This window comes from Saccostrea echinata, unplaced genomic scaffold, assembly GCF_033153115.1.
Source record: "Saccostrea echinata isolate AGI-Se365-2 ecotype Australia unplaced genomic scaffold, CSIRO_AGI_Sech_v1 ptg000057l, whole genome shotgun sequence".
Classification (NCBI taxonomy): Eukaryota; Metazoa; Mollusca; class Bivalvia; order Ostreida; family Ostreidae; genus Saccostrea; species Saccostrea echinata.
The window spans coordinates 3022528-3047988 of NW_026889806.1; the positions used below are offsets into that span (position 1 = coordinate 3022528).

Consider the following 25461-nt stretch of genomic DNA (forward strand, 5'->3'; position numbering starts at 1 on the left):
TCTACAACGAGGCAAGCTATTTACAAACAAGTTGATGAAACAAGGATATCAACAGTCTCGTTTGAAGTCAACATTTCGCAAGTGTTATGGTCAATACAATTACCTTGTCAGAAAATACAATCTATCATTAAGTCGAATAATGACAGACGTTTTTAATGCTAATTGTTAGGCCATTATTTACACACTGAATTTTCTAAGGATTTTTTTCCGTTTGTCCGATTATGACGAGGAACACACGGCGAGTGTGACCGATCGACAGGGGATTCTTACTCCTCCATGGCACCTGATTCCACCTCTGATGCTTTTAGAGGTCAGTGTTTGCTCTGCTCCAGAGTTGTATTGTTTCAATGGACTTTTGAGCTTGGTTACCCTTCGTTCTCTCCATATTTCATAGGTGAAAATAATGAACAGTAATCGATCTCAAAAAACCTACAAACAATATAAATTTGTGAACAGGGCATACAACACGGACCCCTTAAAATTCCAGAGGTGGGATCAGGTGTCTAGGAGGAGTAAGCATCCCCTATCGACCGGTCATATCCGCCCTCAGCCCCATGTATTTATAAGATAGACGGAATTAGTATAAAAACAAAGGTATAACAATTGATATCAAAATTCGACCCAATGATAGGTTGTGTTTAACAAGGCCATTATAACGATCACAGAATTTATGAAATGCTGACTATATCTAGCTGATATTACCCTACAAAATAGACGTATTTTATCACAACCTAAATAATGGACGTCGGAAGGCGAATTTTTGAAACTGATATTCCAAGGCTATATAAGGCTGTTTGGACTACGGTGGTAAATTCAAAAACTTGTTTTCTTTGGCCTGACTTCATGGACAGTGCCAGGTAAAGTCACAAAAGCAGAACGAGACTAGTTTACCTTTGGTGTCCCTCAAGTTAAAAAGAAGCAAACTGTATGCATGATTACAATAAGCTTTGTCTGGGGCTAAGTTGATCATGTACTAATAATTTAAGACAAAATGTTTCGATTGCATTTTTTTCTTCATGAATTCGAAATGGAACTATCAAAGTGATTTATTTTTGTTAAAAATAAACAATCTGTATACATATAAAATCATTTAATGATTGCATAGTTATTTATACATATATTGTGTAATTATGTGAAAGCTTGCTGATAATGTTTAAATAATGTTTCATTTAAATACACTAATTCAAGTCCAGCTTGTAAAAATTGGCTGCATTCAATTTGAAAATCTTTTTCTTGTCTTCAAAAGTCATGGAAGAAAGAAGACTTTGCAGCAAATCAAACACTGTTTTATAGTCAGCTTTGGCAAGATTGCACACTGGCCAGTCCGATCCAAACATGCATCTGTCAATTCCAAAGCAAGCCAGGACATGCTGAAAATAAAAATTTCACTAATACTGTACTAGTATAGTAATGCTTTATGTAACATTAAGTTTTCAATGAAATAATTTGAATCTTTTAACAACTTTTTAAAAACACAAGAATAATTACATCAATATATGGTTGGAAATCCCCAGCTTTCCAGCAGTTCCAATCTCCTTCTGTTACAAGACCAGATCTAAAGAGTGTTAAATAACAGAATTACTCACCATGAAATGGTGATATCTATATTAAATATAGTCCCTTTTATCCAATTTTTCATAAACAAGAGACACAAATTCATGTTTTAACTCGAATAACAGAATTGGGTACGTGAAAAGATAATTTAAAAAAATTGCTGATTGCAACCTCTCATTAAATACAGATATTATTGTAGTTAATTCAAACAAAATTAGCAAATTAACATGTAACTGAGTGGTACATGTACTTGACTTCAAGTAACTTATTAAAAATCAGTACATCAAGACTTTTGTTTTGATTTGTTACAATTTTCCCAGATAGGCAAAAACAATTGTTTCTCTCTTGCAAAGGTGCTTCTGACTATCCAAAGTTCTAATAACCTTCCCATACCAATATACAGGTATATCATTATTGATAATATTAGCCTCATGATATACCATAAACTTACAGTTTGCAGTAGACATAGAAAATATTCAATGTTTTGTAGTTGGATATGGAATTTATTTTACAAATGGACAGATTTTTTTTTGATATTTTCAGTTGTGCTTTGCACTGGTGAAAATATCAAAACCCTGTACCACAAGTGAGATAAATTCCATATCCATCTACAAGACATTAAATTTTCTGTTTATTCGTTTTTTTTTCCTTTTGCCTCTCTTTTCACATTATAGCTAAGCAATTGTGAGATTGATTTATGTAAACATAGGATTTACAACAATGTGGAGAAACTTTGCCATTATAGTCAGTGTCAGAATGGTTTATTTACTACCACTTTCTTGTAAAAGGGAAAACTTTTTAAATTACACTTTTGCCAGTTGGTGAAGAGAAGGTAAATCTTGAGTTTTGCCACACTTGTGATATTCCTAACAGTGAAAAATATCAATTTGATATTTTTCACTGTTATGAATATCATTTTCAAATATCAATTTTATTCCATGGATAAATTACTGTTTATTACTGTTGAAAATTAAATAAATTTGGATATTTTAGAGCTTGGCTATGATATTAATCATAACTTACAGCTTGAAGTTGACAATTTTTTTTCAAATCAGTGATCTTAGCTTGATTATGATTTATCATGACTTACAATTGCAGTTATCATTTGGATATAATTTGCTATCTTAGCCTGAGTATAATTAATCAGTGACTTACAATTTGCATTATACTTTTGGATATTTTGCTAACTCAGCTTGATTTTATTTAACCAATGACTTACAATTTGCATTATACTTTTGGATATTTTGCTAACTCAAGCTTAATTATGATTAATCAATGACTTACAATTTGCCATACACATTTGGATATTTTGCTATGTCATCTTGGTTTTGATTAATTGAAAATTTACATTTTGCAGTAGACATTTGGATATTTTGCTATCTCAACTTGATTATGATTAATCAATGACTTACAATTTGCGGTAGACATTTAGACATTTTGCTACCTCAGTTTGACTATGACTAATCAATGACTTACAATTTGCAGTAGACATTTAGACATTTTGCTACCTCAGTTTCACTATGATTAATCAATGACTTACAATTTGCAGTAGACATTTGGATATTTTGCTATCTCAGCAATTTCCTCTCTCCATCCATCAATCTTTTTGTCCTTTACGTAAGGCATTGCAATGTGATCAACAACAAATTTTAACCTGAGGAAGTGAATGAACAAAAATGGCTGTTATAAGTCAAACCAATTATTTTTTTCTTACATAGTGAAATACTCTTTATATGTACCTAGTCATTGTGAAAATGACTATAAACAATTGAATAAATCTATACCGGTAATTTAAAATGACAAACATAAATTCCACCAGAAAGTAGATTGTTTTGTGGGTATTCAATTTTGTATGGTTTGTTTTTTTTTCAGAAAACCACAAGTATATTACCTTGGAAATGTTGATACAACACTGGGTATATATTTCAGAAGAGGAGGCCTGTAACATAAAATGATTTCAAAACCAGTCAGAAATTATGAATTATATTCTTTAAATGAAAGAATGAATAAAATCAGTATACACTACATGTATATTTTAGATAATTCCATTTCTAATTGAATAACAAATGTTTTCTTTTTAAAAACAAGACATATTTGTGAAACATTAGAAATTGTATCTGAATTTTTTTTTACCTCTTTGACCTTACCCTAGGCAATAAACCTTGATGTTTACAAAGCTTTATGATAAACATGATGACTTTAACTTTTCAATCGTTAACTTCCCTTACTTATGCAGCAAAATACCTTCATCACCTGGTTTATATCTCTCAGTTGATTCAATACACAAGAGCATGTTCTATGTATGAACAATTTCTAAAACGAGGTAGTTATTGACAAACAAGTTGATGAAACAAGAATATCAGCAGTCTCGTTTAAAGTCGTCACTTCGTAACTTCTATGAAGGATACAATGACCCTGTCAGCAAATACAATTTATCATTAAGTCAAATGCTGACTGACTTTTTTCATACTCATTGTTAGGCCATTATTTACACACTGAATTGTCGATGGATTTTTCCATTATTTCCCAATCATGACTAGGAGCACAAGACGGGTGTGACCGGTCGGCAGGGGATGCTCACTCCTGCATGGCACCTGATCCCACGTCTTCTGTTTAAGAGGTCTGCGTTTGCTCTGCTCCAAAATTTGTATTGTTTAATGGACTTTTGAGCTTGAATACTGATCGTTATCTCCAAACATTTCATTTTTTTTAAACAAAATGTTCACTTCCAAATTATTCAAAAGCTATGGCTTTCTGAGGTGTTATGTTTTTAACAGTTAGACAGAGATAAAGCCATAGACCTATTGGTCACAAAGCTCACCTGAATAACCTTAACCATTCAGTTATTTAGTTTTTAAAAGATTTTTGTCCCTCTTTATTCCCAATTAACTTTTGTTGAGTGAAATATAATAAGCTAATAAAAAATAAATAAAATTCTACAAATGAATGTCCTCCCTTACAAGCAAGTAATTACGGAGTTGAATAAACAAAATACCTTAGGAGTAAAGAAGAGATTGCAAGGGTCCATGAAAAAAATCCGCTCTATGAATTTTTCTCATTTTTACATATAATTTGCCTTACGTTAATGGTATCATAATATTAAAATGTCAACCATGGTCATCAGGGTTATAAAGAAGATATGGTTGCCATGGTAACCACCGTTTTTCAATATTTTGATATTTATGTAGTGAAATTTTAAGTATGTCATACAGATATCAAAATTGAAACAAATTAAATAATTTTCACCAGATACTAAATAATATGCTTTATATTCATTGAAAATAAAAATTGTATCGGAAACTATTGATAGATATAGTATTGCCACAGTTGCTTTGGGGAGTAGTCATTGTAAATTTGCAGTTATATTTTCACCCCAGGAGCAGTTTTCAAAGTCTTGACAAAAAATTGCCCAATGAATTTTCCTAAAATTGATATATTTTGTAACAATTAATATAAGTGACTTATGGTTAAAATATGAAGTGGGGTCATCACATTCTTTTTTAAGCTACATGCATTTCAATAACCCCCCCCCCCTTCCTAAAATATTAAAAGTCTTCATAAATTTTAATCTGATGGTTTGTTGCTGAACCTTTAATGTGCATAATCTGTTAAAAGACTATAAAAAAAACAATATGTACAGATTAATAAAATATTTTTTTTCCTGAAAATCTTGTGGTGGTTGCTCATTTTATACGTAGAGCAGAATGATAGCAGAATGATATAAGTATCACGTACACAAAAAACAACAGTATGCACATTTTTTTTTATTTTTCCCTCATTAAAATATTCATTCCGTTATTATTTCAGTATAAATATATATATTCTAAACCAGTGCACAGTGGTCCAAGGGCCAAATAGTTCATGCTCTGAACACTCATCGAGGTCTCTGCACTGTGACTTGGAATCGGAAGGGGGGGGGGGGGGGGTTAGTCACTTGAACACATTGAATAAGTAGATTTTTCAGAGAACTTGTATCTGCAATATATACCGTATATAAAATAAATTCTAGCTATTATCTTATTTGACAAATTTTATTGATTTGCTATGTAATATTTACATTTGCAAATATTTTTCCTACACATTCATTGCAAGTTCATTTTCTCATGAACTAGGTAAGCCTACATATCTCCATTGTGACGTCATAATGCCACACTTGACGTCAAAACTATAGGCCTAGTGCAAACTGTTTGTTTCCAAAATAATGGTTGAATGACTTTTATAAATTTGCGCTTCATGATCACGCGGTTCATGAAATATGCTGAGGTGAAGCGTCTTTGTTCATGTCCTCGTGAATTTTCAAAAATTAAATTAATTTTTCAAATACATTCCCTTAAGCATGATGAGTTGAAATTTTTTATTTTAAATGTATATAACGTTATGCTCAAAATAATTTTCTTTCTCGGGTTATATTCATTATAATCACTGAGAAAATCACGCCGTCTGAAGCTTCTAGGAAATGATTGTGTGTTCATAGATGTAAACCCTATAATTAAAAAAAACGATCTCAAATAAAATTCTAGTATTTTGATTTAAACTAGAGGACGTAAGGATCCAAGTATGAAGTAAATTTACTTATGAAACAGATTACAGCGTTCAGAACTACGACAAAGGCTAGACGTGTCAAAACGAAAAAAACACATGGAAAAAAAAAATCTGCGTCGACGCTCACCAACACTCTGCAACATCACATCTTTAGGGCCTATCTTATTCTTTCTCCGTTTTAAAATATTGCCACGAAAACCTTTTGTCATGGGCGTAATCATAATCACGCTCCTTATTCCGGAAATGGTTACCGTAAATCTTCTTTTTTTAAACATCACATGAGTCGATCACGTGACGCCATGCAATCGCTTCCGTAAGTCATAGGGAATTTCCCTCTCTTCCAGTACCTTCAGTCCAGTGTGAACATCTTCTCTTATGATCCAGTCAGGTTTTTCCATCTCTAGAATATGGCGGACTCCTTTAAACAAGACATACTTTTGCATATCATCAAGAACTTCTGGAAGCTACAAACAGCAAAAGCCCTTCGTGACAATTTTTAACAAGGGTGCTGCAAAGCGGAGCATCCCATCACAAAAGAACATTCTGATTCTGATATACTTTTTACGCACACACTCACTCACTCACCCAAACACACAGTAACAAACATGTTACTACGTCCCCTACAACTTTGTTGCGATGGATAGAAAGATATTTTAAGAGCCACCTTGCCTCCAAAAAATCAAAAAAGAAAGCTCATTATAACTCAAGTTACCAAATCCTCATTTTTCAACCCTTTGAAATTCCATCTAACTCTAATGATTTTTTTTTTAATTCTCTGTTTCAGATATATTTAAATGTCATGTTTTTTAAGTTTTGTTTTCATGCACTTTTTTTCTGATAGAAAATGCTTATTTCCAATCACTTGCCTTAGGACTGGTGAGGTCTATTCCAGCTACAACTCCTTTAATGAAAGGATACTTCTCCTTATAGGTGTTGGCACGATAAAGAATCCTCACTGCTCAATGGCCCTGGGTGCCGAGTATAGGTATAAATTTGAAGGCCTTCACCGGTATATGGAATCTGAAGAAGAACAGCAAAGCCATGATTAGTCATATTTATATGAAAGCATCCTCAGGTAGTGTTACTGTAGAATCAAATTTTTTAAATCACCCCCCCCCCAGACTACTTTTATATTTAAGCTTTTCTGCTTCTTCCTAGCCAAAGTGCTCAGGGGAGCAATGTGCCCCATGGGCTTCTTGTTATTGAATAATTTGCAATGGTTACACTTACATTTCTTTTAAATGGGAAAAAAGGAATTTTATGTTTTTCTTTACTCTTTTAACTTTTTTTAACATATGATATTTCATTGATCATCTGAATAATTTTATTCTCTTTCAGGACAGGACAGAAGTTTAATGATGGGGTCTGATATTCTAAGGAGGTGTTGCTTGTAGAAGCTAGGATCATTGCTCCCATTGTCCGTAACACACAGAAAGAGGTTAATGTGCTCAAGTTATGGTTCTCAGCGACTCGGACACTTTCTAGACCTTGTGCAAAGTTGTAACTATCTTATTTGTGTAATATACTTAATTTTCATGTAAACCAAGGACATTGTCATATCCTTTTAAGAGATTGAAGACATGACTTCAGTGAGGGATGGACTTTATTAATATTAATGATGTGATACTCTACCTTACTAATTGTATTATAAAAGATGTGCACACTAAGTATCACTAGCTTTTACCATCTTGGCTCTGAGACCTATGAAATGATTATGGTTCATAATCATAATATAATTATGATCATAATCATATGATTATAATTATGGTGATAATGATTATGTGAGTTTTCACATCTTGGCTCCGAGACCCCAAGCCAATGTACCATTGTTTTATTCAAATATTTTTTTATAATAAATCTTTATAAACTTTCAAGTCTTCTTAGTCCAAACAAATTCTGTTATATGATGTCTAAGCATGCATGTGATTTACCTTTAGTTAGATAAACTCAGCTATTTGTGGGTACACTCAATTCACATCCACACTAGGTTGATATTATCATTCTAACTTGAAAAACAATGAAAACAATGGAAGAATTTGGTAAAATTTGATAGAAATTTGAAGAGTTTATATCATCTATTAAACAAATCATCTATTAGAATAAATGATATCACCTTTTACAATAGATGATGTCACCTATTCAATTTGAGTGAGTGATATCACCTATTCAAATAGGTGATTTTACTAAATGGCCATAAATACCAAAATGGCACCTTATAGCAAGTTTGAATAAATCTTTCTTTTATGAAATAAATTTTAAAATTTATTTCATAATCATGATGGGCATAACTTTCTGTATATAATGTGGTTTTATTATTGTGATATAAGTGGGTTCAGGTTGGATGATCTAGACTAACTTTACTTAGTGTGAAACAACTATGAATGATATATTAATGCGCAGCACTGTTAAGGCGTACTTCGAAGAAATCAACAGAATATAAACGTGTATAAATACATACTTTTAAAATGAATTTAATTTTGTAAAGGTACTATATTATCTTATGACTTTAACATTCTTTGAAATAACATTGTATACCTCGCTCTATACTGAATTTGGTTTGGTCACGTTATTTGATAGCCACGTGATAAATGCATGTAATTTGTACTGTATGTAGGTCACAAACAAATTTCAATATCGCAAGGGCATACCCTAGTTAAAATTAAAAATCAAAGTAATAGATTGTTTCTACATAACTTGTAGTTTATGGAAAGTGCTGCTGCTTTAAATAGAATTCGCATTTTATTAGTTTAAATTTCATGTTATCTTGCTAATGTCGAAATATGTGTGACCTTTACAAAGCATTTTATGTATTTATTAAGTTATGCTATCGATTTCAGGAAAGCAGCAGCACTTTTCAAGTTAAAGAATATGTCCATTATATGTATTCAAAAAGTGGTCAAGATCTATGAAGTGTATGCCCTTGCCAAAAGGCGATTTAATGAGGCACCTCGGCGTGAAACATGCACACCCTGTAGACAAAAACACGGTAGAATTAATTCAATACATTCTCTCGATAGTTTTTAAATTATGACACTAAACAAATGTTTCAGATTTGTATTAATGGTCTACCTAAGATTTTCAAATAATATTCTGTTTAATAATAAAATGCATATTTCACTGTGAAAAAATTACTTGATCCGCCTCTCACTGCACATAAAATGCGTCAAACTTTACCATGATGACGTCATGTCGACAAGTGCATTGCGATCAGTGACTTGTTTATATCTTGCTGTGTGGGATTAAACTAGCGACAAAAATAAATGCAGTGGTAAGTTTTGATGTAGTTCATTATTCTTATGCAGTTTAGATTCGCAAATTATTTCATTTTCTGTTATTGTGAGGAATTGCTATATTTGTGTGATGTCACAGTAAACTTTTCCCGTATAAATTAGGCCCCGCCCCCTTTATGCAGCCTTAACAGAGCTGCGTGTGTTGAGAATGTTTATTGAGAATGTCATCTTTTAAAAAAGAGCACAGTTCCATAAAGGTAAGCATTACATACTTTATGTCAAACAAATTATATACTGATATTTCTTTCATTCAGTTTTATTTTTTCCCTATTGTTTTAGTCTATCTGTTTTAAAAAAAACCCTGCACATTGACTGGGTAAAAATGTTATTTGACTCCATGATGTTAATTGACTGAATTCACTTTACCAATGTATATTTTGTTGAATGACTTGGTGATATGGTCTGGATTATGTTGTTAGGTGACTGGGTTTTGTTATTTAGTTGATTAGGTCCAAAGACCATAAACTGAGAACAAACTTAAAATCAAAATTTCAAACAAATTTAACTTTTGAAATAATTCAGATAATGAAGCAAAATTTACACTATTATATACAAAACTGGAGGTTTTTATGCAAATATGTTCAATAAAAATCAAGATATTTAAAATCCAATTTTTGACTCAAGTCTGTCCTCAGTTTATGGTCTTTGGGCTAGGTTACGTTTTTCACTGAAAATATTCTGTTTCTAAGTGACTGGGTTATGTTTCTCTGTGACTGGGTTATGTTGTTCTGTGACTGGGTTATATTGTTCAGGGACTAAATTATATGTTTCTCTCTGACTGGGTTATGTAGTTCAGTGACTGGGTTATGTTTCTCTGTGACTGGGTTATGTTGTTCTGTGACTGGTTATGTTGTACAAGGACTAGGTTATGTTTCTCTGTGACTGGGTTATGTTCTTCTGTGACTGGGTTATGTTGTTCAGGGACTAAATTATGTTTCTCTCTGACAGTGATATGGTTACGTTTCTCTGTTACTGGGTTAGGTTGTTCTGTGACTGGGTTATGTTGTTCAAGGGCTAGGTTATGTTTCTCTGTGACTAGGTTAAGTTTCTCTGTGACTGGGTTATGCTATTCTGTGACTGGGTTATGTTGTTCTGTGACTGGGTTATGTTGTTCAGGGACTAATTTATGTTTCTCTGTGACTGGGTTATGCTGTTCAGTGGCTGAGTTTTGCTATTCTGTGACGGGGTTATGTTGTTCTGTGACTGGGTTATTTTGTTCTGTGAATGGGTTTATGTTTCTGTGTGACTGGGTTATGTTGTTCAGGGACTGGGTTATGTTTCTCTGTGACTGGGTTATGTTGTTCAAGGACTAAGTTATGTTTCTCTGTGACTGGGTTATGTTTCTCTGGGACTGGGTTATGTTTCTCTGGGACTGGGTTATGTTGTTCAAGGACTAGGTTATGTTTCTCTTTGACTGGGTTATGCTATTCTATGACTGGGTTCTGTTGTTCTGTGACTGGGTTATGTTGTTCAAGGACTAGGTAATGTTTCTCTGTGACTGGATTAAGTTTCTTTGTGACTGGGTTATGCTATTCTGTGACTGGGTTAGGTTGTTCTGTGACTGGATTATGTTGTTCAGGGACTAAATTATGTTTCTCTGTGACTGGGCTATGTTGTTCAGTGGCTGGGTTTTGCTATTCTGTGACTGGGTTAGGTTGTTCTGTGACTGTGTATTTTGTTTTGTGACTAGTACTGGGTTTATGTTTCTCTGTGTCTGGGTTATGCTATTCTGTGACAGGGTTATATTCTTCAGGGACTAAATAATGTTTCTCTGGGACTGGGTTATGTTGTTCAGTGACTGGATTAGTTTCTCTGTGACTGGGTTACGTTGTTCTGTGACTGGGTTTATTTTTCTCTGTGACTGGGTTATGTTGTTCTGTGACTGGGTTTTGTTGCTCAGGGACTAAATTATGTTTCTATCTGACTGAGTTATGCTAGTCTGTGACTGGGTTAGGTTGTTCTGTGCCTGGGTTATGTTGTTCTGTGCCTGGGTTATGTTGTTCAGGGACTGGGTTATGTTGTTCTGTGACTGGGTTATGTTGTTTAAGGACTAGGTTATGTTTCTCTTTGACTGGGTTATGTTTCTCTGTGACTGGGTTATGTTGTTCAAGGACTAGGTTATGTTTCTCTGTGACTGTGTTATTTTTCTCTGTGACTGGGTTATGTTGTTCTGTGACTGGGTTTATGTTCCTCTGTGACTGGGTTCTGTTGTTCAAGGATTAGGTTATGTTGTTCAGTGACTGGGTTATGTTTCCCTGTGACTGGGTTATGCTATTCTGTGACTGGGTTATGTTGTTTTGTGACTGGGTTTTATTGTTCTGTGACTGGGTTATGTTGATCAGGGAATAGATTATGTTTCCCTGTGACTGGGTTATGTTACTCTGTGACTGGGTTATGTTATTCTGTGACTGGGTTATGTTGTTCTGTGACTGGGTTTATGTTCGTCTCTGACTGGGTTATGTTGTTCTGTGACTGGGTTATGTTTCTCTGTGACTGGGTTATGTTGTTCTGTGACTGGGTTATGTTTCTCTGTAACTGGGTTATGTTATTCTGTGACTGGTTTATGTTTGTCTCTGGCTGGGTTCTGTTTCTCTGTGACTAGGTTATGTTGTTCAGGGACTAGGTTATGTTTCTCTGTGACTGGGTTATGTTTCTCAGTGACTAGGTTATGTTGTTCTGTGACTTGGTTATGTTGTTCTGTGATGGGTTATGTTGTTCAGGAACTGGGTTATGTTTCTCTGTGACTGGGTTAGGTTGTTCTGCGACTGGATTATGTTGTTCTGTGACTGGGTTATGTTGTTCAGGGACTAGGTTATGTTTCTCTGTGACTGGGTTATGTTTCTCTGTGACTTGGTTATGTTGTTCAGAGTCTAGCTTATGCCATCATTATCAGGTTATGTTCAGTGACCAGTTTACTGTTTTTAACAAGTGTCAAATAAAAACATTACTTCTTGTGAACCTGCAGGTAAAGTGTAGTTTAGATTTTCTCATATGATCAATAAAATTTTCATATCCTTCCTTTATGGGCGGGATATTTTATATCCCCCATGCCTTACCGGATCTGCCAAAGGATGATTAACAACCAAATAAGATTTTAAAATGAAACCTATTTCGTACAATATACAAACCAGGACAATTTTGTTTTCTTTAATTAGGCCTATTATCATTACTGGGCTATAAAACGTAATCTGCTGATTTATATGTAAGATATAAGTACTTAATGTAACAATCGTTATGAAAGCCGACCATTCGCCTGAATATTCCATCTCCAATTATAGTTTTATTGTTCGTGCTAGATCAGTACATGCCACACATAATCATAACGATAATGTTTACAAATATATATTGCATCGGGATCGAACATGTTTTATATTAGAAAAAGCCATACCGGAAATAATTTTCCCGGAATCCGTGACTGGGTTATGTTATAGACTCTACCCATTCTGCATACCTAGGAATGCGCGCTTTTAATTGGTTTTTGTAGATGTCGCCCTGGGTTTTTCCAGGGGTCTGCGTCGTTCGCGGCATTCCTTGATTTGGCTGCTAGCTGCAAGGACGATTTAAAAGGTATAGGCGAACCATAATTCTTTTACATTTGTTCTTTTCTTGATACTTATTTTGCATTCATTATGACCTTTCGGGTATTAGTTTTTGGTCATTCCTTCATTCGTCGTCTTGAGGAATTTATCATATCTCACAGAGAATGGAAAAATTTATCACTAGATGCTGGGCAATTTCATGTTTGTTTTAAAGGAATTGGGGGTGGAACTGTCCGACCGGGTCAAAAATGTCTGCAAAAGCCTTGTTATATGAATATCTTAGAGACGTTTCGACCTCAGGTGCTTGTTTTGCAGGTCGGAGGCAATGATATAGAAGTTGACTCGGATCCTGCAAAATCAGCGCGCGATATATTTTCTTTCGCCTGTTTTATCCTTCAAGCTTACAATGTTAAGCATATCATACTTGGTCAGTTGTTGCGAAGATTTTCTCGCCGTTGTGGGAAACTCTTCAACAACACTGTTTACCAAATTAATCAACATATTGAACAGTTTTGTCGAAACAATCCAAATATTACCTTTTGGCACCATCGCGGTTTTTGGCAAAATAGCAGATCACTTATGCTCAGTGATGGTGTGCATTTAAATTCATTAGGAATGCGGAAATATACAAAGAGCATTAGATCTGCCATTGGTATTTGCCATAGACGTGGATGTTTTTAAGTTGTTAGCAATATTGATACAGGGTATGAACACCCTAGCAGGATTATGTAACATTGTGCAGCATTAATGATGTTGCTCATATATGGTATTCAGAACAATTGTCTGACCCTAGACTTGTGTGCTGCTTGGTTATATGTCACAACGATTGTTGTGTGTTCACACCTTAACTGTAATTATTAGCAGTTGTGTGTGTGTGTTATTATTTTTTTTCCATTGGTTTCTCACGTTATTATACATAAATCTCCTGATATAGGTGAGCCTTGTTTTGATGTTGCTCACAGGTATACACAACAGGAGAAGCATACGTGAGTGTGGTTGCACAATTGCATTGTGCTTTTGTTCATCATTATTAATTAGATGTATTAAGTATAATGCATCTACGGTTGCTCACATTCCCACAATGTTTTATATTTTGTGTCGTGAACCTTTTATAACCTTGTAGCATACTGTTCTCGGGTCCTTTTATTCCCTGAATATTGCCTATAATCTTGTTAGTATTTATAGGTAATGGATGCTTAAGAATTGAACAAAACTTTATTTGATTGTGTCTACACTTTGTTTAACTTAGGTAACCATGCCTAGAGGGAAAAACCGCGTGCGTGTGGCGCGGCAAGACCAAGATGTCACAAATAGTTCAAAACGAGTGCGTTCTTCGAAAAAGGCAGTTCCACCCAATAAACCTAACCAACGTTTTCCGGAACAACAAGCATCCAATCCCTCACAATCTGTACAGTTACCCTCTGCAGACGAGATTGCAGCAGCCCTTCTTAAGAAAATTCAAAACCCTTCTGATATTAATCAGCCTGTCACTTCCGCCCAGTCTGTTTTTACAACTCCTCGCATCGACCATCCAACGGCACAAACTGTCACTAGCCAACCACCCACTAATCCGACAGATCTGGTATCCTTATTTGGCAACTTGACTTCACGCTCTACGATTAGCCAACCTGTACCATCAACATCATCATTGACATCCACTGCTGGCAATAGTTTACCATCTGTTAGTTCCGTCGAAGGTAGTACAACAATGCCTGTAAATTTTAGCAACATTTCTATTGTCAAAAATGCTTTACCTTTGGCGTGTCATGTCAGTGACAAACTTAGGAATGCTGTTTTTGATGACGTATACGTAGATTTTGCTGCCTTGTTACTACATGTCAAGCAACTTGACGAAGTACATGATATTTCGTCGGGCATAAAGCTTCTAACTAACTGCCATTCTACCCCTATAAAAACACTTTTTAACGTCCATCAGTGGAATAATGCTTTTGATATTTACATGTCGTTGTACATCACAAAATATCCATCTCTTGCTTTAGACCTCATTAAGTACGGCAACAACATGAGAAAAATATCACTAGACTATGGTTTCCAGGCAGCGAAATTATTCGATGAAGAATTTAGAAAACTTCGTCAAGTTCATAAACTTGAGTGGTCGGTTATACATGATGAGTTGTGGCGGGTGGCAACAAGCCAGAACAAATCTGGAATTTACAACCTCTCCTCAAATTCAAAGCGCATCAAAAACCCCTTTCAGGCTAAGATCCAGCAGCGACCAAACTATAGCTACCCAAATGGTTTCTGCTGGAGATTCTGCAGTACAGTGTAGTTTCAAAGAGTGCAAACTCAAACATCTGTGCGTGCACTGTGGCAAAAAACACGCGACCGACACCTGCGGCTCTGCCAAAAAATCACAAAATTCCCCAAAATCTCAGAACACCAGTGAAGTGTGATAGACTGGCGTATCACCTTAAAAGGTACAATCAGATTGACAGAGATTTTTTAGTTTCCGGTTTTACCAATGGCTTTCGTATTGGGGCAGTACCTTCTGTACAGTCAGTTTTAAAATGTAGAAATCATAAAAGTGCTATTGACAACCCTGAAATTGTCTGTGATAAAATAAATAAGGAACTAAGATTAGGACGATACAAAGGTCCCTATGATCAACCCCCGTTTCCAAATTTTGTCTGTTCCCCTTTAGGTTTGGTTCCTAAAAAAGAGATAAGGAAATATCGTGTCATTCATGACTTGTCCTTTCCTAAAGGAGAGTCAGTTAATGATTCAATTCCACGGGAGTTTTGTTCCATTTCTTACCAAAATATAGAGACTGTTATAGGTTTAGTACAATCACATGGTTTTAATTCGCTTATGGCGAAAGCAGACATTGGGGATGCTTTTCGTTTACTCCCTATTCACCCTGATGATTATCATTTACTTGGCTTTGTATGGGAAGGTAAATATTACTATGACACATGTTTACCTATGGGTTGCTCATCTTCCTGTCAGCTCTTTGAGAAAATTCATCAGCACTCCACTGGGCTTTATCACAGAACTTCGGGGTAGTAGGCATATCACATCTTTTGGATGACTTCTTCTTCGTGGGTAAACAAAATACTAGTGTTTGTGCACACTCGTTAGATCAATTTTTGAAATTATGTAACGATATTGGTGTACCTATTAAGGATGAAAAAACTCAGTTACCAACGAAAATTATTACAATTTCTGGAATAGAAATTGATTCCGTTTTAATGGTTGCACGTTTGCCAGAGGATAAAATTGCTAAAATATCTTGTCTTTTGCATACTTTTAGGAAGAAACGCAGTATTTCTTTGCAAGAGCTCCAGTCATTGATTGGCTTGTTAAATTTTGCCTGTAGTGTTATTATTCCAGGCAGGGCTTTCCTACGTAGATTGATAGATCTAACAATCGGTCATTCTTGTCCTTCATACCGCATTACGCTCAATGCTGAAGCTAGGTCAGACTTGCATGCCTGGTCTACATTCATTGATAATTTCAATGGGAAGTCCTGTTTTTTATTTGATAAATGGGTTTCATCAGATACAATTAAATTATATTCTGATGCTGCAGGTGTGCATGGAGGTTATGCAGCTGTTTTTGGTAGCAAATGGTTAACTGGTGAGTGGTCAAACGATATGATGTCTTGGCATATTACTGCAAAAGAATTATTTCCTATAGTGTTAGCTTTAGAATTGTGGGGACATTATTTAAAAAGCCATAGAATATTATTCTTTACGGATAATGCTGCGGTTGTCGATATCATCAATAAAACTTCATCAAGGAATAAAATAGTCATGAAATTGGTTAGGCGTTTGGTCCTAGCCGCATTAAAATATAACATCTTTTTCCGCGCTAAACATATCAAAGGCAAACATAACATAATTTGTGATATGCTTTCTCGCTTTCTTTTTCAGAAAGCTCACAAATTGGCACAATGGTTGGCCCCTTGTCCAACCAATATTCCAGATCACTTCTTGATAGTTTAGTTACATCCCTGTTAAATGCATCATTGTCATCTGCCACAGTTGCATCGTATAACAGATTTATTCAAAACTATATGCAGTTTTGTAACATTTATTTTCCTGAGAGTCAGGCGTTTCCATCTTCCCATGTGATGTTGACTCAATATATAGCCTATTTGTTTTTGAAAGGTTATAGCCCATCCACAATATCAACACACATGTCGGCAGTTAGTTTTGTTCACAAGGCTAACAGTCGTATCGACCCTACTAAAAATTTCTTGATAAAAAAGATTTTGAAAGGTGCGCACAATATTAGGGGTTCCGTGGATTGCAGACTACCAATAACAAAAGACATTTTAACAAGATTGATTTCATCAATTCCATATGTCGTGGCAAACTGCGATAACCAATTGCTAATAACTGCAATGTTTCTGTTGGCTTTTTACGCATTTTTAAGAGTAGGCGAGATTACTGTCAAATCGCCGTCGTCGGAGTCCTCCGCCGTTTTACAATTTGAAAATCTGTCCTTTCAATGGGATAACTCATCATTATTGGGAATGTCACTAATTCTTGTTCACTATAAACATAGTGACCTTCACCCTAGAACTATTTTAATCCCAAGGCAATGTAATAACCAGGCTTGCCCAGTTTTTGCACTTTACAATTACGTGAAAGCATTCAATCACACTAAAGGTCCCCTGTTTCAATTTAAATGCGGATCTCCTATTTCACGTTCGTTCTTCAACTCGGTTCTTGGATCAGCTGTTTCATTTATAGGTCTGGATAATAGATTTTATAAAGGTCATAGTTTTCGTATAGGAGCAACCACGTCTGCTGCAGCAAGGGGAGTCCCGTTAAGTGTCATTCAGAATATGGGAAGATGGAAATCAGATGCATTTCTAAAGTACATTCGCATGCATAATTTTTGAAATACAACAGAGACATTTTTTAAATTTTTGATTATCCGTTTCCCTAGTATATGGGTTAGCATTGCCTACCAGCGGGGACCATAAATTAGTTCGCTGGGTCATCTCTGCCTGCCATTTTTAACACTAGTACTACGTATTTAATATGTTTATGTTTGGTTTAAGGCTGGGTCAACACTGCCTGCCAGCAACGATTTTCTTACTTTACATTATTAACTTTATGTAAGGCTGGGTCAGCATTGTCTGTCAGCAGAGAAACTTGTAGATTTACCTGTACTCTTCTTTGGTCAATATCGGTTTACATCAGCAATTTTGAACATGTGGAGAAATGTTGATCTTTGTAATCTGGGACAGCATTGCCTGCCAGCAGTGAAATACATAAATGTATTTCCTTGTGTGTGTATCTATTTAGTGGCATTCAAAATTGCCTCTAAATGATTATTATGATGTTGTACTTGTATATGTACATTTATCACAGGTTGGCTCAGTTTAAAACTCGTAAATGCATGTTGACCTTTAGTTATGAAAATGTTTAATTAGTTATGAAAGGTATTTTCGCTGTAATTATTCTGCATATCGCTTTTTCTGTACAATTCCTTTTTAGCTGCATTATTATTTTATTCTATTTTAGTATTTTTTTTTTGTTTGACTCGTCATGTCTGCCAGAGTCCTTGGGTGGGGGATCCCCTCTTGCAGAGGTGATGGGTGGCAACATTATTTATCCCCACCTTTGCGAATCTATGTCAATTTATTCAATCATATCAAATGATGCATTTTCTAAATGCTAATTATATAATATTCAATAATTTGAGTAATGTACTTTTGTGAATAAATGACTTTTTCACACAATATGGGTCTTATGTCTATTTTACGCAAAACAAGCTCGGACTCTGGCTGTTTATAATTTAGAAGTACATCGGTTGGCATAAATACAATTTGTGGTTTAGGAATATCTTCTTCAATTGTGTTGATAATCCATATATATTGAAGATTTCCAAATTCTGGGAGCCCATCACTTTCACCAAAAGCAATTTCACATTCTTTGGGAATGAACTTTTGTCCATTAAGAATAACCCAGGAAACACTGTATATTTCTTTGATGCAATCAAAATCTGTTCCAAAAAAGGCATTTATTTCTTTCTTTGCTTCAGACTGAGTGAGTGTTACATTTGATATAGTTGATGATTTTCCAACAACCATGTCATTATGAAAAAGATGTTTTTCACAGGCATTTAATCTTTAAATTTTCTGCAATGCCTGGAAATAAAAATTTTTAACTTTTGTATAGTTTCAATACTAATGACAGGAGCCAAAATAATGTGTACTAATTCACAAAGCTCAGTTATGAATTCAATGTAAGGATTATTAACATCAGAGTTAAGTTTCTCAGCTAGAAATACAGGCCGAAAACGAATCAACACTATCATGCTTGATGATGATTGTTTCAGTGTCATTGTATCTTCTTCAAAAATCTTTTGAGGCATTATGTTTGGTCGACATTCTCTGTGTTTATAGCCGTATGGAAAATCCTCCAGTACCCTATTTAGCTGTTTCACAGAAAAGACTCCATTAGCAAACAAACTGCATAAAATTAAACGGGTTTCATAAATAACAACTCCTTCAAATAGAACATGCATAATATCCTCCAGGACCATATTAATGATACTGAAATATGGAAAATCTCTGGCTCCACTACGTTGGTTTATACCATACGCCATTGAAAGACGGTCTCTCATCCCAGCAGTTTGTGCCATATTTATTTCCGTTGTCTGTTGGTCGTATCTTTCTAAGGACCGCAATATAAAATCACTTTCTTTGAACTTTGTCTGCATATCATCAAAGGTGCATTCACATTCTCTACATTTTTGGTATGCGAAACCAACTCCTTCTTTGAAACCCGTAAATTCATGGGCGGCTAGTGTGTCACCAACAAATGCAAGAGTGGCACCCCTTACATTGATTTGATTTTTGATTTCCCATTATCTGGATGGTAATTCCCCTTTCAAGTTCTTTTAAATCTTCATTAATTCTTTTCAAAAGTATGTTCATTCCATATTTCTTCATTTTTTTTCTTTTGACGATAGCAACTAATCGTATTAAGCAAAGTCCTGATCTATATTGAGTAGGAAAATTTGCCAAACTGTGGTAAAAACACCTAACTTGTGTACACCTGATTTTTTCCCAAGAGGATTACAAATTTCAATGTCATCAAAATATAACAAAATCTGAAGCGCTTGATCTTCCTGACTAAATATAGGGTGTTCTCTATACACTGACCCATCTGTCAAATTGTGAAGAAAATGTCCATCAAATGCTTGGTTCCTTTGATTTAAAGCAATGTTAAGTATGTCTTCATTCTGTAAAAGCTGTTCTATACTGTTATGCTGTGTCAGTTTGATTGTAATTAATCATTGACTTAAAATTTGCAGTAGACATTTGGATATTTTGCCGTCTTGGCTGTCTCCTCTCTCCATCCCTCAATCTTTTTTATTTATTTACGTATGACTTTGCAATGTGATCAACAACTAATTTAAACCTGAAGAAGAGTGAATTAACTAAACTGGCTGTTGAAAAAATCTTTCAGTAGAGAAGAACCGACTTCTCCAAAGTGAAATATTTGTCTTGTAAATATTGTTATCATGTCTTTAAACGTTTAAATAACTTCAATGTATTATTAGGACACAAAAAGGGGACAAACTTCTGCTGAATATGCCAACAAGGAGGGAATTGTTGAAAATGAAAAAGTTTCATTCATATGTCGACTCGATGTATCCCAGAGAACTTGAAATAAAAGATACCACAGTCTGACACATCTGTTTCTTATTTGGATATTTTGCTAGAAAAAGACGTTAATGGTAACCTAACAACAAAACTGTATGAAAAACGTAATGGCTTAAACTTTTCTATCGTCAACTTCCCTTATTTATGTAGCAATATACCCTTATCACCTGCATATGGAGTTTATGTCTCCCAATTCATTCCATACGCGAAAGCATGCTCTACTTACGAAACTTTCTACAACGAGGCAAGCTATTTACAAACAAGTTGATGAAACAAGGATATCAAAAGTCTCGTTTGAAGTCAACATTTCGCAAGTGTTATGGTCAATACAATTACCTTGTCAGAAAATACAATCTATCATTAAGTCGAATAATGACAGACGTTTTTAATGCTAATTGTTAGGCCATTATTTACACACTGAATTTTCTAAGGATTTTTTTCCGTTTGTCCGATTATGACGAGAAACACACGGCAAGTGTGACCGATCGACAGGGGATTCTTACTCCTCCATGGCACCTGATTCCACCTCTGATGCTTTTAGAGGTCAGTGTTTGCTCTGCTCCAGATTTGTATTGTTTCAATGGACTTTTGAGCTTGGTTACCCTTCGTTCTCTCCATATTTCATAGGTGAAAATAATGAACAGTAATCGATCTCAAAAAACCTACAAACAATATAAATTTGTGAACAGGGCATACAACACGGACCCCTTAAAATTCCAGAGGTGGGATCAGGTGTCTAGGAGGAGTAAGCATCCCCTATCGACAGGTCATATCCGCCCTCAGCCCCATGTATTAATAAGATAGACGGAATTAGTATAAAAACAAAGGTATAACAATTGATATCAAAATTCGACCCAAAGATAGGTTGTGTTTATCAAGGCCATTATAACGATCACAGAATTTATGAAATGCTGACTATATCTAGCTGATATTACCCTACAAAATAGACGTGATGCGTTTCTTGTAGTTGTCTTCTCACCATTTCCTGCAGTGACCATGGTACCTTTAGTTTTTAAAATTTCGAGTGGGTTTGGTTCATACGGGGTTGACAGTTTGGTTGTTTTTGGCTGTTTTAACAAAACATTGTCCCCTACTTCCAAATTTATTTCCTTTGCCCGAGAATAGTGATCAGCATGTTGTTTCATTTTTAATTTAGCTTTAATGTCATTTTCCTTTAGTTAGGTGTGGATTTCACATTTTCCTCCTTTATTTTCTTTAAGAATGTCTACATCCATCTTGGTTCTGATTTTCCGGCTGAATAGTGCTTCAAATGGAGATTTTGTGGTACAATGCGTTGTTGCCCTGTAGTTCCTTAGAAAAGTGAAGATTTCTTGTTTCCAACTTTTATGCTCCACATTAGCTGCTTTAATAGTTTTCTCAATTGTTCTCATGAATCTTTCAGATTCTGCATTTGCTTTAGGCCATAAAGGAGTAATTTTCCTGTGAGAAAATCCCAGGTATTCCGAATACTGGCGAAATTCCGTTCCGTTAAATGGAGGTCCGTTATCAGTCTTCAGAGTTTTTGGTATTCTAAATTCTGCAAAAATTTTGTCTAACTTAGGAATAACAGCTTTTGCAGAGGTAGATTTAAGAATGTTCACTATCGGATATCTCGAGTACTCATCCATAACAACCATGAGATAATCTCCCGAGGGAAACGGTCCACAAAAATCCATTGATAGGTCCGTCCATGGTCCACTTGAGTAAAGGTGACATCTTCAGTGGCTCTAGATGTTTTGTTTCTGTTGTTTTGTTGTTACTTGACAAGGCAAACAGCTTTTGAGTGTCGACTCAACTTGGTTATCAATTCCAGAAAACCAAACTTTTTCCCTTAGCAACGACTTTGTTTTCACGATACCTTGGTGTCCTTCATGTGCTAACCTTATGACATGTTTTCTGAGTGAGCGTGGAACAAACAGTTTGTCATTTCGGAGAACTATCCCAGTTTCCGAAACAGTTCATTCATCCTTCAGTTTATAGACAAATTGCCAGTCTGGTCGTGTTGATTTCTTGAAAACAGACCATGATCCACTCTTCATTGCCTCTCGAATGTCTTGTATCAAAATATCGTTGTCAGAAGCCTTTTGAATTTCATCCAGAGTCATGGATTTCGGGATATTTGTCTGGACTACAAAATTGATGCAACTTTCAACAGTAGAGAGTGATTCAGAATTTTCTTGAAGAATTGGGTGACGTGAAATATAGTCACGTGGGTTGAACTTTCCAGGTTTGTACTTAATACGGAAATCATAGGGCTGTAGTCTCAACGCCCATCTCTCAATTCTGGCAGGCGGCTTTGAAGCTGGGTTTCCAAATATTAATTCCAATGGCTTGTGATCCGTTACAAGTTCAAATGTGTTTCCAAGAAGATAAAGATGGAAATGTTCGCAACTCCAGACAATTGCAAGAGCTTCACGTTCCGTCTGGGAGTATCGTTGTTCCACTGGAGAAAGTGTTTTACCTCCATAGGAAATAACTTTTCGGGTGCTATTTCCATCAATTTGGGTAAGGATAGCTCCAAGTCCGACAGGGCTTGCGTCGACGATGACTTCTGTGCGCCTTGAAGGGTCAAAATAAGATATAACTGCACTACTAGTTAATGCTTCCTTTATATTCAGCATTGCCTCTTCATGTTTCTTTTCCCAAGTCCATCGTTGATTCTTTTTGGTCAATTCACGTAGAGGTTGTGAAATTGTGGCGAAGTCCTTGATGAATCGCGCACAGTAGTTAGCCATGCCAAGGAAACTGCGCATTTCAGATGCATTCCTGGGGTTTTCCGAATGTTTGATAGCTTCAACTTTCCTAGGGTCAGCTGATATTCCATTTTCAGAGAAAATAAATCCAAAGAATTCAAGCTTTCTTTTGTTGAACTCACACTTATCTTTGTTGAGTGTAAGATTTCGTTCCCTCAGTCGAGTTAAGAGCGATTTTAACGACTTGTCGTGCTCTTCCTGAGACTTGCCAAACACAATAATATCATCACTTATATTGCGTGTTCCATGTATGCCTTCTATAGTTTGTTGAATCACTGCCTGAAAAACTTCAGCTGCCGAATTGACTCCAAAAATCAGTCTTTTGTAACGAAACAGTCCAACATGTGATGAAAATGTCGTGATGTATCTCGATTCAGGTGCTAATTCAAGTTGGTGATAGCCTTTATTTAGGTCAATTATAGAGAATACTTTAGCTCCATTCAAGTCAGTGATGAGTTCATCAATAGTAGGCATCAAATGGCGTTCTCTAAGTATAGCTTCGATAGCTCTTCTCATGTCAATACAAACTCTCACCTGGTCAGGATTTTTAGGTTTGGGAGCTACTAAAATAAGTGACACCCAAGGAGTCGGTCCATCAACTTTTTCTATGATGTCCATTTCTTCAAGTTTCTTTAGCTCTAGTTCCAATTTCTTTCGTCGGTGAAACGGAATTCTTCGATGCGGTTGCGCAACAGGCTTCACTGTTTCGTCAATGTGAAGTTTTACTTGAAAGTCTTTCAATTTTCCTATCCCCTCAAATCGATCAGCAAACTTCGTTAATATGCTGGATTGGTCCGTAGTTTCATCTTGGTCTACAGCATTTATTGTAATCGAAATGAGTCCAAGCTTCTGTGCGTCAGCGCAGCTTAGTAAACATCCACTTGCACTTTTCACCACAAAAATTTCAGTGTCAATAATCCTAAGTTTAGATTCTAGTTCAGCTCGAAATTTACCTTTTATAGGTAATGCTGCTTTTGTTCCGTAAGCATGAACCTTGGCATTTGATTTTGACAATTTGATTGGTTTCTTGCGACTTATTTTTTCAAATGTCGACTCATCCATGACTGTAACACTTGCTCCAGAATCCACCAGCATACTAACTTCAATCCCATTTATTTTGACATCTGCGATAGGCAAGGATTTTGTTACATTGAGTGACAATCCGAAAGCGTACTCTTCATCACTACTGTCATTATCCAGATTGATGACCAATGGTTTTCTTGTTCTGGACCTGCGGTTGAAGTTTTTGGTATCCTGTTTCTGGCCAGACCTACACTGCTTTGCAAAATGTCCGATTTTCTTGCATTTGTTGCACACGCCTTGCCCTTTGCTGGGCACGGTCTATCTTTATGTCGCCATTCCTTTCCACAATTGCGACACGTATTTGTTGGTTCTCTTTGTTTCCTTTGTTTAGAAGAATTCATTCTCCTATTCGCAGTATTTAGTTGTATGTCTTGACTCTTATGGTCTTCCATACCGGAGGCTTGGAGTTGAGAGACTTCCATGGCTCTCGCTGAATCTAGGATTTGTTGGAGCGTTAAGTCAGGCTTACGCAGTGCTTTGCGTCTCAAACGACTTGACTCACGTCCTTGTATGACTTGTGACTTAATTTCTCTGTCTATATCCTCAAACTCACAGTTTTCGGCTAATTGTCGCAGTCTTGTATGATAGGAATCCATTGTTTCACTGGAGTTTTGTTTGGCTTGTCGAAATTTATATATTTCAAATTGAACATTCTTCTTTGGGTTAAAGTGCTCCGTTAATTTTGTTTTTGCTGCATCAAAGTCATTATGCTAACCTGTATCACCGAGCGTGTTGAAAATGTTGTACACTTCATCTCCTCCATAATGTAAGAGCATTGCCCTTTTGCGATCATTCCTGGTAATTCCCATCGCAAGGACGAAATTTTCAAATCGCTGGATCCACTTTTTCCAACGCTGTCCTATTGAACTTTGATCTGAGACATCAAACTTCGGAAATGGAGGAAATTCAGTAGCAATTTTTTATATTTCTCAGTCAAAATTAATAACCGCTCAAACACTATGTTAAATTTATATCCTCGTCGCCAATGTAATGTTGCTAGTAAGAATAACACATGATTTCTCTTTGGATGCAAATCTATTATAATTACTAAC

At 35.6% G+C, this 25461-nt stretch overlaps 1 protein-coding gene across 1 annotated transcript; it reads right to left on the reverse strand.

Annotated features, from left to right (window-relative positions):
- Positions 1 to 1075: 1075 nt before the first annotated feature.
- On the reverse strand, positions 1076 to 3497 carry LOC133174275 (L-fucono-1,5-lactonase-like). The gene is made up of 4 exons (XM_061309361.1): positions 3446 to 3497; positions 3095 to 3208; positions 1489 to 1555; positions 1076 to 1370 (listed from the first exon to the last, which is right to left on the reverse strand). The coding sequence occupies exons 2-4, from the start codon at positions 3178 to 3180 to the stop codon at positions 1179 to 1181; spliced, it is 345 nt and encodes a 114-aa protein (XP_061165345.1). The 5' UTR covers positions 3181 to 3208; positions 3446 to 3497; the 3' UTR covers positions 1076 to 1178.
- Between the last annotated feature and the right edge of the window lie 21964 nt (positions 3498 to 25461).

What these genes read in the sequence shown, in the direction of transcription:
- LOC133174275 (XM_061309361.1), bottom strand. Translation starts at nt 3,180, where the DNA reads ATGCCTTACGTAAAGGACAAAAAGATTGATGGATGGAGAGAGGAAATT. An exon ending in CCAAATGTCTACTGCAAATT is followed by an intron (nt 1,556 to 3,094) that starts GTAAGTCATTGA and finishes AACACTCTTTAG; the next exon opens with ATCTGGTCTTGTAACAGAAG. An exon ending in ATTTCCAACCATATATTGAT is followed by an intron (nt 1,371 to 1,488) that starts GTAATTATTCTT and finishes TTTTATTTTCAG; the next exon opens with CATGTCCTGGCTTGCTTTGG.